The 15,537-nt window shown below is 48.4% G+C and overlaps 1 protein-coding gene across 1 annotated transcript in view; it reads right to left on the bottom strand.

The window, feature by feature from the left end:
• Hk1 (hexokinase 1) overlaps nt 1–15,537 on the bottom strand; it is a 57,246-nt gene that overhangs the window by 35,302 nt on the left and 6,407 nt on the right. Inside the window, exon 2 of the mRNA XM_020161977.2 lies at nt 4,573–4,735. Within this exon, the coding sequence (XP_020017566.1) occupies nt 4,573–4,735 (163 nt within the window). The remainder of the gene's footprint in view (nt 1–4,572; nt 4,736–15,537) is intronic.

Here is a 15,537-nt window from a genome sequence, read left to right as displayed (position 1 = left end):
GCCTTGGGTCTCCTTCAATAACATCAGAGATGCCAGTGAGTTCTGGAAGACTGCACCCTTCCTCTAGGGGCAAGGCTGGCCCAACAGTAGGGGGGAGCCTTGCAAGGGACTGTTGCAAAGTCAGTTATTAAGTTTCCATAATGATATTGGTGATGGGCCCCTCTGTGTACTGATGGCGGTATGCTGTTTCCAGAGCCCTTCCCTCTGTTCTTGATGACAGTCCTGCCAGACAGGAAGGGCAGAGATCATCACACCCATTTTACAGATGAGGAAGTGGAACCTCACAAAAGTGAAGTGAGTTCTCCAAGGTTATGCAGAGAGTGAATACAGCACCAGAGACTTATCCAGTGCTCTGGATTTTTCGCTTTATTTATGAATTGTTTATTTATTTTTTCCCTTTGACTTCAAGTTCAGTGTCTTTCTACAGCAGCAAGCTTCCTTCCAACTTCCTCATGAAATCATTGGTCTCAAGCTGGGCACTGGCTGCCGGGGCCTCCTACTTGAAACTTCTGCACACATTTCCCATTTCCACTGAAGCCAGGAGAGCCACTCTTCAAGAGAAGCCTCATTAAACACAGCATCTGAAGGGCCCAGCAACTCTGCGTCCTAATGACAGCCATTATTACCCGCAAATAATGGAAGACAAACACAAGGACAGATGTCTCTCCAGTACAGGCCTGTGCTGAAACATAGGGCAGACACAAACTCCACCTTCAGGAAGTGCCCAGCTGTGCCCTGCCAGCCAGCCCCCATGAGAACCTTCACACACAACCCAAGGAGATCACCAGACATGCAGATTTCACAGAGGGGGGCAACTTCCAGGATGATCCAACCATCTTCCAGACAGGAAACCTGAGTCAGCCCAAATACCAGAGGAAGAAAAGGGAGCTATTCTCCTTCCTTGGTCGGAAATGTAGGACTGTATATTCAGGGCCCAGCGTAGAGAGACATGCCTGTACTCCCAGAAGCTATGGCAGGAGGATCCAGAGTTCAAAGTGAGGCAAGGCTACAAGGTGAGACATTGTCTCAAAAAAAAAAAAAAAAAAAAAAAAAACCACAAAAATCTATAAATCATTCTGCTTTGCATGAAAAAAAAGATAATGGGATATCCAAAAGCTTCCAGGAAATATTTTGTTGGTTTCTCTTTTGGTAAAAACCATGCTAGTGACTGTGATGGAGAAGCAAAGAAATATCCAACCGTATATGCCCTCAAAAAATCGTATAATCTAACTGGTACCTCTGATATCTTTAGTGATAAGAGGAGGAAAAAAAGGAGGATATAGTCGGCAAAGTCTACTGAGAGGAACTAAAAACACCTAAACAAAAAACCCCACCGTCCATAAAAACAGGGAGTAAAGTTAATTTAAAACACGGGCTGATGTGTATCAGAATGTGTGTTATCAGATATGTTTTCAGAGGTCTTTTCAAAAAATCAGCAGGTTCAAAACTCTGAGTCCAGTCCACCAAGGTCAAAGCTGGCAGGAAAGAGAAAGTTGGTTTCTCCCTTTGCCTAGGAAATCAGTCTTCACTTCACAGGCAGGGGATTTCTCAGTGTGCCTCCATTCATGGTGAGCTCCACTTATCCTTCTGTGGTTTGGGATTGCCACCAATTCTATGCTGACTAATTACTACTGTTGAAGAGTGATTAACATTTCAAAAAGAGAACAGCACATGACTTCCTATTAAGGAGACCTGCTTTCAGATTACACCTGTGGTTCTTGGAGGAAAAAGCCCAGGGATATGGGGTGCATCAAGTCCTTGCATCAATACTCAGGTCTGTGAGGACCATTCCACTGCAAGTGTAGCCCCAGGGCATATGAGCCCACCAGAAATATCAGGAACAGTCACAGGAAAAAGGCAATAGGGTTTGTTCTTAAATATCCTAAAAAGAGATCCTAACCCCTAGTACACTGGATTCACATTCTTATTTGGAAATGGGGTCTTGGTAGATATGATCTAGTTGTGAAGAGGTCATTGTTAAGGAGTACTGGAGGGGCCCTCAGCCAAAACAACAAGCTAAAAGGACCCACCTTCCTATGCACAGAGCACCCAGATCCCTGGGGTTCAGGGCTTTGGTTTCACCCCTCCTCTCTCTTCCTCCTTTTGTTCTCAACACTGGCCTATGTTGCTGAAAGGCTCTAACTCTTGGTCCAATTGGTACTGAAGGAGACAGCCTCAAAAGAGGCATGGGCTCAGACTGCTGGTTCCAATTCCACAAGCACTATAGCAACGTTTACCAACAAGAGCAATAACCACAAATGCTATTACATTTAAGACACCACTCCTTATGAGATGCACTATTATTGGATGTGACATTAACAAAGAGAAGCTGGGTGTGGTGGTGCCCACCTGTAATCCCAGATACTCAGGAGGAAGAGGCAAGAGAATCACGAGTTTAAGACCAGCCCAGCCAAAGTTAGTGAGACTCTGTCTTGAAAACAAAATACAAACAAAAGGACTGAGGGCATAGCTCAAGTGGTAGAGCACTTGCTTAGATGTATGTCATCCTGGGTTCAATCCCCAGTACCACACACACACACAAAATCAACAGAGATAATCATAAGATGCAATTATTATACAAAACAGTGCAGATATCAGATATTTAAAGAAACAAACAAAAAAAAGAAATAGCCAGGTGCCAGTGACTCACACCTGTTATCCTAGCTACTTGAGATCAAGAGGATCGTAGTTCAAGGCCAGAGCAAATAGTTTGCAAGATCCCATACCTGAAAATAACCAGAGCAAAATGGACTGGAGGAGTGGCTCAGGCAGTAGAGCGTTTGCTTTGTAAGCATGAAGCCCTGAGTTCAAACCCCAGTCCCACAAAAAGAAAAAAAAGTGTTCCCAAATAGATAGAACATGATAGCAGGTGGGAGGGAAGGCAGTCGTACCACGTTAAACAGGTTAGGTCACATTCTGAGACCCTCAAACTGTGGAAATGGTTGGTGGAGAGAGTGAGCAGGAGCACCCCTCTGATCTAGGGTCCTGGAGCCAAGCCAGAAAGAAGACAGGGTTCAGGAGGAAAAAGAAGGCACCTGGTGTTCCTCTTCCTCCTAGGTTTCTACCTGAGCTGGTCACACAGCACCAGGTGCCTGCTGGGATCAGGTATCCTTTGGGTTCTCCATCCAGAGCCCCGCCCAAGCAGGTGTTCTCCTGGGGCTGCCCACACCATCTCTCCCCCTGCTTTCCTCTCAGGCGGTGAGGCGCCTGGGCTTATCCATGGCTGATAAAAAACTGGAACTGACCTACAAGGTCAGTTTGTAGCCACGGACATGAGAACACACCTAGGGCATAACCTCTTCAGGACTTTTCAAAAGCTAAACTGCTGGTAACCAACTCAAGGAACCAAATGAACAGAGACAGGGAGAGCAGATTCTAAAGCAGCCAGAGAAACATCCAAGACATAGGAAGCCAATGTGTATGCGAGAAGTGAGCCCCATCAGCAGACACAGAGTAAACAGCTAGTGCCCTTCATTGGGCTGAGTCTCACTCAGGACTTCCCAAGGCCAGCTGTAGCTGGGCAAGATTCTCCCCGCTCCAGCCTGTCTCTTGCCCTAGGTCATAAACACCACAGCAACTGCTGCAGCTTCCCTGGCGTCCCCACACAAGCTGCTTTGAACAGCCTCCAGATAAGATTTAAAACCTAGAGCAGGGAAGAAACAGCAGGCCATACTCACAGATGTACTCGCAAGGGAAACTCAACTTCCTCATAACCTCCCTCCCCCATGGCATGCAGCAGGTGAGTGCCAGCATAGGGCACAGAATGCAGCTCACAGTGGATTCCTGTGCAGGAGCCAAGCTGGGGCAGGCATGGCACCCACTCCTGCCAACTAATAACTGCACGCTGGCCAGGCAGAATGGCCTTCACTAAGCATGGGAGCCTGTGGGCTCCCAGCCTCCACTGTGCAAGATCAGGGCTAATGCCACTATGCTGGGATGGGGTACTGACAATCCTCAGGAGCCTCTCAACTCCCCACTGCAGCCTGAGCCACCGGGATGCAGACTGAGAGGTCTGCTTTGGGTCTACCTTGATTTAATATCTAGGGAATTTGTTCAAATAGCATCTTGAATCCCACTCTGAGAGTTCTAGCCACCAGGATTGCTACTTATCTGGGGTACCAAAGAGAGGCTGGCCTTGGTGCTCCCTGATTGAGAGATTCCCCTAAAATGAATCCTTCATTTGTTCGGGGGAGACATAAGAGCAATTTGCACAGTATCTACAAAACCTTAAAGACTATACTTTCAAAGCGTCACAAGCCATCCCATGGCCTGGCCCACGAGGACAGGTCAACCTTATCCAACATGGTATCCCCAGTGCCTGGCTCAGGGCAGATGCTCAATAGACATATGACAGACAGACAGGTGGATGGATGGATGGATCAACAGATAGAGCAATGGATCTATTAATGGATGGATTGATAAATGGATACATGGATCAATCAATCAATGAGTGCATCCATCAATGGGTGGGTGAATGGGAGAATAAATGGATGGAATAGGTGAGTGAGTGAATGAGTGAATGCGTGAACAAATGAAAGTGGGAAGGGTGGCTTCTCTGGGTAAGAGGCTCACCTGAACCATCAGGAATGGACCTTACAAAGGTTGGCAACATCTTCACCGTGGCTGTCGGATTAAAATCTCGGGAGAGGCCATTCTGCATTTCCCTCTTGAAGCGCATCATAATATCTATCAGAGTTTCATCGGAGAGCCGCATGGCAAACAGATACTTGTCAATCTAGAGAAGGACGAGACGGAAGAGAGTGAGGCGGAGGGAGGTCACTTCAGCTCAGGCCTGGCTCGGAGAGGACAGGGCAGGATGAGAAAGCTCCTGCCAGCACCGGAACACCCACGCCACCCACACTGTGGGAGGTCACTCAACTGCCATCATCCATGACACCCAGAGCAGGCTTGCAAATGCTCTGGCCTCACCTGCAAAATGAACGGGATGGTTCCAAGGCCCTTTCTAACCCTGGAATAGTACATGGAGACTGGCCTTCAGTCCCCAAGGACACAATGGAGGTGGGCTTCCTCCAGTACTGGGAACACATCAGGCCTCCTTCCCTGCTTAAGAGGTGGTTAGTTCATGCTTACGCGGGCTGCAGTGCCCTATAGGTTAAGAAAGAATGAGGCCTCTGCTGGGTTCAAATCCCAGTCCCAGTGCATAACAGCTACGTGAATTTCAGTTCCCGAAACTGAAAAACTCAGACAGTAAGTTGGGCCTCATAAGATGTCAAGATCAATTGAGCTGGACGGTCACTTGGGACATATTAAGCCCTCAATAAACATCACCCACTCTTACTGAGGCAGGAGTGTGGGCAGGTTTCCTTTGGCATGACTTATAAGAAGGTAGAAACAGTGGCCAGAGAGTAGAACCCTTTAGGAAATATGAGGTGACAGATCCAGAGCACAGAGACCTTAACCCACCTCAGAATGCACGGGGACAGCCCGTGGGCCCCCATGCCTAGGTGTGGGGCCTGTATGCCATGCCAACATGCTCACATCTCATCCCTGCCGCGACACAGATCAACCTGTGTTGATGCATCCCGTATCTCCTCTAGCTCCTGACCTCAGGCCCCAGGCTTGACACTGGCTGCTCTTCCTTCACAGTATCGCTACATTTATTCTCTCGGAAAGTGTCTGCAGGGTTTGAGGATTGGAGGTATGGCAGTGGTAGAGTGCCTGCTCAGGATGCACAAGGCCCTAGGTTCCATCCCCATTTTACAGATGCAGAAACTGAGGCTACAAAAAAAACCTGAACGATCAGTTGAAAGCACACAGCCAGGGAAGCAAGATCTTACCCCTGCAGGTATAGGTTTAAGGCTCGTCTGTACACTCATCCTCACCCGTTGGGGGAGGCAGGTCTCCCTACTCTGCAAGAGCAGACCTAAAGTAAGTTATTGAGGTTTTTCTAGTCAGGAAAGGAAGGAGTTTCTAGAAAGGGTGGGGCTCTCTAGCTCCATAGCCACCCTGCTCCTAATTCAAGGTGCAGCTCTGCACACGCACTGATCCAAGAATCCCAACTTTATAGGACAGCTGAGCCACACCCAAATAAAGCCTAAAAGCACAGATGAAAAAGCAGGTTAGGGACATGGAAGACAGCCTGTCCCCATGCTTTTATGGAGGGAGGTCTCTCCTCTCCCTGCTCAGGTGCACAAATCACCATGGGTTCAAGTCCTCTGGGAAGAGACAGAGTAAGTGGGGAGAAGCAAGAACTGAAGCTGAGGCTTCGTGGATCTCAGCTGAGTGACAAGCTATGGGGAGCCTTCTCTTGCCACTGGTCCTCAGTAAGTCATCAGGGACCACTGAACCAGGGTAGACTTTGAGCCATGGCTGAGCTGGCCAGGGAGCAGTCACCTCCCAGGTTCTGGAACCACTGCCCAGCCAGTCAGCTCCTGGTACATGCCTCAGCAGATATTAGCCTTGGGAACTGTGGCCCTTCCTGGGACCAGAAGCAGCAGCACTGGAGAAAAGCCACATCAAGGCAACCTGCAAATGCTCCCCAGAGACCAGAGCAGCCACGCCTCCCTGAGCAAGGGGCCTCTTCCTCTTCAGACCAGCCCTGCCTGGCACTGGGTTGGGCCACTCATCCACTGGGAAGGACAGGCTGAGAATGAGCAGTGGGCAGAGGGAGGGAGGATGGTGGCCAGGGAGATGACACTGGGGAAATCATTCTTGCACATTTGCTCCAGGCTCACAAGAAACCCCAGCAGAAGCTAGGCATAGTAGTACATACCTATAATCCCAGCACTTAGAAAGCTGAGGCAGAGGATCACAACTTTGAGGTCAGCCTGGGATACATAAAAGGATCCCCTCAGGAAGGAGATGTCAAGTCATAGGGAAGCGGAGGGGAGGGGAGGGGAGAAGAGGACTCAGTACGAAGTGTAAGCCAAGAGTTTGGGGGTTTGCAGGATATCTGTGGCCCTTTCAGCTTCTCTGTTTCTGTCCTAAGCACGGCACCTCCAGAAGCTTTCCTCTTCCCTTCCTCTCTCCCTCCTTCCCTCTTCTCCCCCCACCTTCCCATACTCACATATCCACAATCCCATCCCTTCTATTAGGGTTTCTGTCACTGCTCTGGCCAGAAGCTGGTACCCATAGAATCCCTCCCGGGCCCCCAACCCCACCTTACACTTGGCGATACTGGTCGCTTCTGCACCTCAGCCTTTGGACATCTGTCATAAGACGGGGCTCCCAGAAGGCATAATAGGAATACTTGCCGTCAAAATGCTCTTTCTGGGATGTGACCCTGATAGGAGAGTGCCAGGCCCTGGCCAGGCTGGGCCCTGCAGCTCCTGCCTGGGACTGACTAGGGCACCCCATCCCACCTACCCCCATCCAGGGTCCAGGGCCTCTTTCACCAGCCCCTCAGGAAGAGCCCTGTCCATGAGAGTAGAAGCCATGCTGGCTGCACAGAACAAGAGTTCTTGTCCAAATACTGCCCATTCTCAGGAGTCCTTTGTAGACTGAGAGTGCCTTGATGCTCAGCAGAGCCCATGGTTGGACCCAGGTGAGGCAGGAGCCACCATGAGCAGAGAAAATGCAGCCTCGCCAAACACCCTGGGCCCAGAGCCACCCAGCCAGTGGAAGAACCCAGTGGCCTGGCACTGGGTCCCACTCACAAACACGGCTCTGCCTGACCCCAGCCCCACCTCCTCTCCCAAAAGAGCACACCCAAAAACTAAATTCAAGACTGGACATGCCCAAGTGAGCAGGTCAGTTGTGTGGCAGGAGCACAGTAACCACTGGTAACCTGGGTATTTTCACCTTCCAACAAAGGGACCTGGCCATGGAAAATTTCACTCCCTTTCCATTCGTTCTTCCCTGAGGATTAAGAATGAGCAGAGCCAGGCATGGTGGTGCACACCTGCAATTCCAGCACTGGAAAGACTGAGGCAGGAGGTTGGTGAGTTCAAGGCCAGCCTAAGTTACATAGCAAGGTCCTGTCTCAAAAAAAAAAAAAATTTTTTTTGAAGCAATACAACAGTCAGGATCCCTGTGCAAGACTTTAAAATGAACTTTCCAAACAGACACAGTGAAGGGTTAAGAAGGATGCTGCCTTATGTGGGGGGTGGAAATTTCAACACCAGATTCACTTCCCTTTCCTAAGAACAGAGAGAAGGGGCCGCTGCTGCTAACACCCCACCTGCAGAGGACTTGCCCAGGACCTTCATCTGGTTGCGGTTCACTGCAAGAGATGAAGCAAGCCAAATGCCAGACATGAAGCAGGTGCTTCAGCATGTTAGGTCCTCTTCTTGGTCACTATAATTCCGTGAAGAAGGCAGGAAAGTATCATTGTCTCCATTTTACGGGAGAGGAAATTGAGACCCATGAGTCATGCAAAGTCAGTCACATGGCTTGTAAGTGGCAGCAGGACTTAGATTCCAGGTTTTACAGTCCCTCATTTAGGGCTTCTCCTTATGCGTTTCTGATCTTTCTTATGGGCTGGGAAGAATAAGGGGCTGTACACAAAGAGCTCTGAATTCAAATCCAGAATCTGGCATTCATTAGCTGTGTGACCTTGGAAAAGTTACTTAACCTCTCATGCTCTCTCACTTTTAAGATGGAAATAATAATTCCACTGGAGAGGTCTATGGGGAAGGATCTTAATAATGTGCCAAGAACAAAGTAACATCAAGTATGACTTTCCTCCCCATCCATAAGAGACATAACCATGTGTCCCCAGTTCCTTTTATACAAATACCTAAAAAATGTGTCTTCTACAGATGTTATTGAGCCAGGCATGGTAAGACGTGCCTGTTAATTCTAGCTACTTGGGAGGTGGAAGCAGGAGAATGTTGAGTTCAAGGCCAACCAGGACAAAAATGTAGTGAAACTCTGTCTCAAAAACAAAATAAAAACAAAAAAGCTGGGGGTGAGTTCAAGCCCCTAACCACAAAAACAAACAAAAACCAACAATACTATTGGCCCATTTTATAGAGGAGAAAACTTACAGATAGGTGGCAATACATCTGAAAAGGTGGCAAATGAAAGATTCTGGCAAAATTCCTCTGAAACATTTGTACTGTTTTATTGTTTCTAAAAAGCAACAACAGAGCCAGTTGAGATGGCACACACCTCTAATCCCAGCACTCAGGAAGTTGAGGCCAGAGGACTGAGTTCAAGGCCAGCCTGGGCTACATAATGAATTCCAGGCCAGCCTGGTCCATAAGGAAAACCCTGTCTCAAAAATGCAAAAACAGAGCCAGGCACCCATGTCTCATGCCGTAGTCCTAGCTACTTAGGAGGCAGAGATCAGAAAGATTACTGTTTGAAGCTAGCATGGGCAAAAAGTGAGACCCTATCTTGAAAATACCCAACACAAAAACAGGGCTAGTGAGTGGTTCAAGTGGTAAAGCACCTGCCTAACAAAATTGAGGCCCTGAGCTCAAATCCCTGTACTGCCAAGAAAAAAAACACAAGTGGAGATGTGGTGTCTACTCTACAAATTCTAAAGACCCAAGTTCAAATGCCAATCCCACAAAAAAAAAAAAAAAAGCAGCAAAAACTAACAATGGGCCTAGGATTACAGGAGACAGAGATCAGGAGGATCACAGTTCAAGACCAGCCTAGGCAAATAGTTTGCAAAACCCTATCTCAAAAACACCCTTGACAAAAAAGGGCTGGCAGGTAAGCCCTGAGTTCAAACCCCAGAACCAACAAAAGAAAAAAAAAAAAAAAACCCTAACAATGGTAATATATATTATATTAAAAAATATTCAAATACACCTAAATGGATAAAGTTAAAAAGTATTGGGTTTTCCTCAACCTCCCTAGAGATATCCCTGCTAGCAGAGCTCTCTGTTCTAGGCAGTTTTCCTACCTAAACAAACATTTGTACAGATCCTGGCTTCTTAATTTTGTTTTACAAATCTGAAAGCATACCATGAACACTTGCTTCTCATTTCCACCTTACCTCTTCCACTAGACGTCACTGACAGTCATCCTTAAGATTTCCTCCCTTGGATCCCTGCCTGGTTGGCTGCCAGGACACAGAAGGGGCTGTGCAAACACTCACATCTGATTTCTGGCTTTGCTATCCTGGTGGCACCTCAGCCCTCCTATCTTGTGGGTGTGTTCACATGACCTTAAGCTACAAAGACCTCTCAACTTTGCCCAGCACTTTTGCATGTTGGGCCAGCATGGTCACTTCTGATGCTCTAAGTGAAAATCAGAGGCCAGAGAGGATCCTGGGCTGGCCATGGTGACCTGCCGGTCAGTGCTCCTGGTCCTGTGCTCCTTCCTTTAAGCACAGGGAAAGCCAGACTAGGGGCTTCCTGCCACTCTGCAAGCAGCGTGGCTCTGAAACTTCCCCATGCCAGTGTGATTTCCCAGAGGCCTGGTTTGCCCTGCAGCCGGGATCAGACCTGCCCCTGCTGCCTGAGTATCTGTTCCTTTCTCCATTCGCACATCCTGGGATGAAAGTTCAGAAGCCATAGCAAGCCGGAAGCCCCAGCCTACCCAAAGCATCCGCTGTGGTAGGTGGCAAGCCCATGCCTCTGACTCGCTTCCTGCCTGCATGGAGCCCCCGACTGCCCAGCCCCACCTCACAGCTGTGGGTAGAAGCTGAGTAAAGGAGTTTCTGTCCCACTCTTGGCAAATGGTTTCCAAGCAGGGGAGGAGCTGGCCACAGGGGAGTCATCTTTTACCTACTGGGGTCCCTACAGCAACCATCAACTTCCAGTACCACCCAAGGTGATTCTTCACCTCCTCCCCAAGGGTCCGTCCTCAAAAACCCACCATTCAGTGGCCTCTGTGATCCTGGCTCCTTATTCCTCTCAAAGCCACCTCCAAACTCACCTTCTGCACAACACATGCCATGGTCTGCCCCGCCTACACTGTCCACTCCTCTTCTCAGCATCCCCTCAGCCTTAGGTGTCCACTATGGAGTCAGCTGACCCTGGTACACAAGTCATGGTGGGTGTTTTTCCTGGTGCTGCAGGGACACATGAAGAGCCCATGCCTCTGCTACACCAGGACTGCCAGGGCTTGAGAAGTCATGCCTTCTGCCCTTATGTGTACCCCTAAGTCCTGGAGATGGCACCACGTGGTGGCCCCTGACTGCATTGGGTGGCTCCTCAACTGGGCAGGAGGCCTCTAGTGTGCCTACCCAGGAAGGTCTCAGAGGGTTTGCAAGTTCAGATAAGGCCTAGTGACTCCTCTGCCTCAAACGGCCCAGCTCTTCAGGCCCTCTCTGAGATGCGGTGAGCTCTAGGACTTTCAAACTCCCTTCTTGCTCTCAAAACATCTTCCTTGCTGACTGAGGCCCAGAAGGACAGTGAGGTCCTAAAGATTAGCGGGAGTTTCATTCCCCTGTTCAAGCTTCCAGAGACTGCTAAATTATCTACAAGTCATTAAGGAAATGTGTTTGGGAAAATAAATTCCACCACAGATGCACTTCAGTGAAAGATCTGGTGCAAACATCACCAAAGCTGTGGCGGGGGAGAGTCTGAAAAGACCCCTAGCTATATACCTTAGGTGCTCATACACAATGCCAGGGAACCTCCCGGCTCTGCTCCCAGACTCATGTATGGCTCTCCTTTTGTTTATGTATGTGAAAAGTTGGTTCTGTTTCAAAAGTGTGAACTAAGCTCCACAGACTATGCATACAACTTTGTATACACCACAAATCAGGAAGAAAAGGAGATCCCCATTCTTAGTGAGGAAAATGAGGTTGGAGGAAGAAGAATGTGGTGAGGCCCATGCTGGGTGCGTCAACCTATCCTGATCCATGTTTGCACAGCCTGTAGGATGGCCATTAATGACCTCATGTTACACAGAAGGAAGCATAGGCTTCCTGGTTAAGCAAAGTTGCCCCCAGCACCCAGCCACCAGGGTGGCAAGGGCTTCCTACTCCAAACTCAGCTCTCCTTCGCTTATTCCTCAGCCTCCTCTTGCTAGAAGGAGCAGAGTGAGAACCTGAGGTCAGGCCCAAGATCCTCGTGGTGATCTTGGCACCTATAAAGAGCAGCCAGGCCTGGGCCAAGCCTATGCCCAGGAAAAGAACAAAGCCACACCAAACTAGCTACAAATATAGGAGGCTCCCGTGTGCTCCTGAGGAAGGCAGGAACAACAGCTCATTACCCTGGAATGTGGTAAGACAGGAACAACAGGTCAATCCTCAGCTTCTTGTGCTTGGTAGGGGAAGGGGCAGACCTCCAGCCTCCAGCCTCCCAATTCCCAGTTCCCAGGAGCTCCTGGCAATGGAGGGAGGGCATATGAAGTACAGACAGGTTTCCTTTCCCATGCTGTGGGTCACAGACATGGCAGTGATGAGAGGGACCAGGCCAGAAATTGAAAGCCCTGGCCTCCAGAAGGATTGATTGCAAGAACACTGAGCAAGTCCCTTCCATCTCTGTGTGCTTCCATAAGTAGAACAGCAATGATCACATGAGTTCCATGGCACTTTGGATGCCTCAAGCATTTCAAGCACCCACGGTGGCTTTTTATTTGGCTATTTGGCCAGGGACCATGGACATGTACTTGGCCCATGAACTCTCCCACAGTGAGAGGCAGAGGCAGAATGGCACCCAGGATCTTTGCAAGGCTTGAGGCTCGTTATCCAGCAAGTTATCCAGTTTCTGCCCCCTGGCTTAAGGTGCCTCAGGTGTGTTCTGGGTGAGTCATCATAACAACACCTGGCATTTGTATAGTTCTGTACACTTTCCAAGTGTCTCCATGTCCATCCTCTAGTTTAATAAGCATGTAGGTAACAAGACAAGAATCATTTACCTCGTCTGACAGATAAGGCAACCAAGGCCCAGAGAGCTTGACAGCTCCCCAACAGTGCTGCCCAAGTGAAAGGGCCCTTTCAACATCATGGATTACAGCTTCCTAATCTTCCAAATGAGGAAAATGAGGCCCAAGGGCCTTGGGGTCCTGGCAGTGTCTCTTAGCCAGACTCACTGTCCAGCAGAGCACCATCCCATAGGAACAGAATGCAAGGCAATGTGGTAACTTAAAATATCCAGTAGCCATGCTTCAAAAACTCAGGTGAAATTAATTTAAAATAACATATTTTATTTAACACAGTATATCCAAAATACTATATCAACATGTAATTTATAGTTTAAAATTACTACTCGTGTGTGTGTGTGTGTGTGTGTGCATGTGTGTGTGTGTGTGTGTGTCTACGCGTGTATGGGTGGTGCTTGGGGACGGAACTGGGAAAGTGCTCTACCACTGAGCCACACCCCCTCCCCCGGCATGGCCCTAACAATTATTGAGTTATTTTATATTCTTTTAGCACATGAAGTTTTCAAAAACTTGTGTGGACTGTACATTCACAGCATATCTCAAAGCAGACTCACCACATTTCTAGTGCTTGATAGCTACAAGGGGCTGGTGACTACTGCCCTGGACAACATGGCTTAGCATTCAGGTATCTCCACTATAGGAACCTTGCATGGGAGGGAACTGCGATACAGAGCACAGCAGGTTCAAGGGAAAGAAATATGGATCCTTCCCATCTTCGCTTCCCTACAACAAAAGGGAGATTAACAGGAGAAATGCTTACAAATTAACATGTTTTATGTGACATGGAAGCCTTCATAAGGAAGCAAAGACCTGAAAAAACAGTTTTATGCTAGTTTTAATGAAGAAGGGGACAGTCATGAATTATGATTGGACAAAGCAAGAATTATCCATTGGTAATAAACTGGGAAAGCTGTCAGCTGGGCCAAGTCAGGGAGGCCACGAGTTCCAGGCCAGCCTGAGCTATATAGCAAGACCCTGCCTCAAAAATAAATAATAAACTGGGAGGGTGAACTTAGCAAGGCCTATGTGTTCAGATCCTTCTCTATGTCTGTTTCTTCAGACTTCAGGATACTCCAATCCTTCGGGTTAGTGGGGTACTTCTTGAAGGAGGGTCTGTCAAGACTTGCTTCAGGGGAAGACTGGAAAAATCCTTCCTAGATTTTATGAGCCACTCTGGGGGGAAAGGGCAGGGAAAGAGGGAGTGAGCTTCCCGTTTCTACTGTTTTCTCAAATGCCAACATATCATGATCCCATTGATGGGGTAGCAATCCCCTGAACCCCATCAATGACTGTGGCCATCTGAAGCCCTGAACCATAGCTCTGGTTTTGGATGAGGAGCAAAAGCTGCCCATGGTGTCAAGGAGGTCTGTGTCCCCATGCTGGCCCTCCTGCTTTCTGAACAAAACAACTCTACTTACCGGACCTCACCTACCCCCTAGGTAAGATGCAGTAAAAAATACCTACATCCAAATTGCTGGAAGAATTTGGCCAAATCAAGCATCTTTACCAAATTGTTTCATAAATAGAAGAGAACTTTGCAAAGTGAGGCGGTGTCTTTATTAAAGTGGAGGCCTGGATCTCCCACTCTACTCACTCCACCCACCCAGACAAGGTCCAGGAAGGCACCAGGATCCACTACAGAAGTGAGGTCTGGGCGGAAAAACTCCCCTGAAGGCAAATTCCATGTGTCAATCAACCAAGTCCCAGCATGGTCAGGAGGAGGGGGCAGTGGGTGGCACAGCAGGGACTGGGGGTCTTCTTCTAGGGTAAACACTACCCTCCCAGGGTCCTCTTTTAAATGTTAACAAGGATGGAGGAAGGGAACAAATGAAAGGGAAGAGAAAGAAGTCCAAAAGACAAGTTTCTAACATCTCACTGTAAATGATCTTGTTAGATCAATTTCCTCTCCTAGAGGAAGGCATCCTTAACACTGAGCAATGGGGTGGGGGTGGGGGGTGGAGGGGTTGGGCAAGCACCAGCCAGAGAACCAGTGTTGGGGAAGAGCAGGAGATGGGGGTCAAGGGACTTGAATCATCCCAAAGCAGCTCTGCCTCTCCCCAGCGGGCCTTTCTCCCCTTGAATCTGTTCCCCTAAGCTACAAAACAAGTCATCTGGGTATAAAACAGTGGAAAGAACATGGGTTTCTGAGTCAGGGGACCTGTGGTGGCAGTCCTGTCCCTATCACTCATGAGCTATGTGGTTATTAGCAAGGCACTTCACTGCTTAGGGGTCCTTAGTTTCCTCATTTCTAAATGAAGACAGTGCTTTTCTCCAGGAGGATAAAAGCAGGGGATCTCCCAGAAATTCCACTCCTCCATATATACCCAAAAGCTACAAAAGCATATGCCCACGAAAACTCATACACAAATGTTCCAGCAGCATCACTCATAACAGCCCAAAAGGGGAAGCAATCCAAATATCATAAACTGACAAATGGACGAACTAAATGCGACATGGATGAGCTTTGAAAACATTAAGCTAAGGAAAAGACAGGCCACATTCTGTATGACTGCATTTACGCAAAATGTCTACAAGAGATAAATTGTAACCAAGAAAGCAGATTAGTGGTTGGCAGGAGCTGGAGGGAGACAAGAGGCAGTAATGTTAGTGGGCACAGGGTTTCTCTTTGGGATGATGAAAATGTTCTGGAACAGGATGGTAGTGATGGTTGTACCTTATGATTGTGTCAGAAACTACTGAACTGAACTTTAAGGTGGAAAGTTTCAAAGCCAGGCATGGTGGCTATTGCCTGTAATCTTAGTCTGGGACACTAAGGCAGGAGGACGG

The sequence above is a fragment of the Castor canadensis genome, chromosome 7 (genome assembly GCF_047511655.1).
Source record: "Castor canadensis chromosome 7, mCasCan1.hap1v2, whole genome shotgun sequence".
NCBI lineage: Eukaryota > Metazoa > Chordata > Mammalia > Rodentia > Castoridae > Castor > Castor canadensis.
This window is presented reverse-complemented; position numbering and strand designations above follow the sequence as displayed.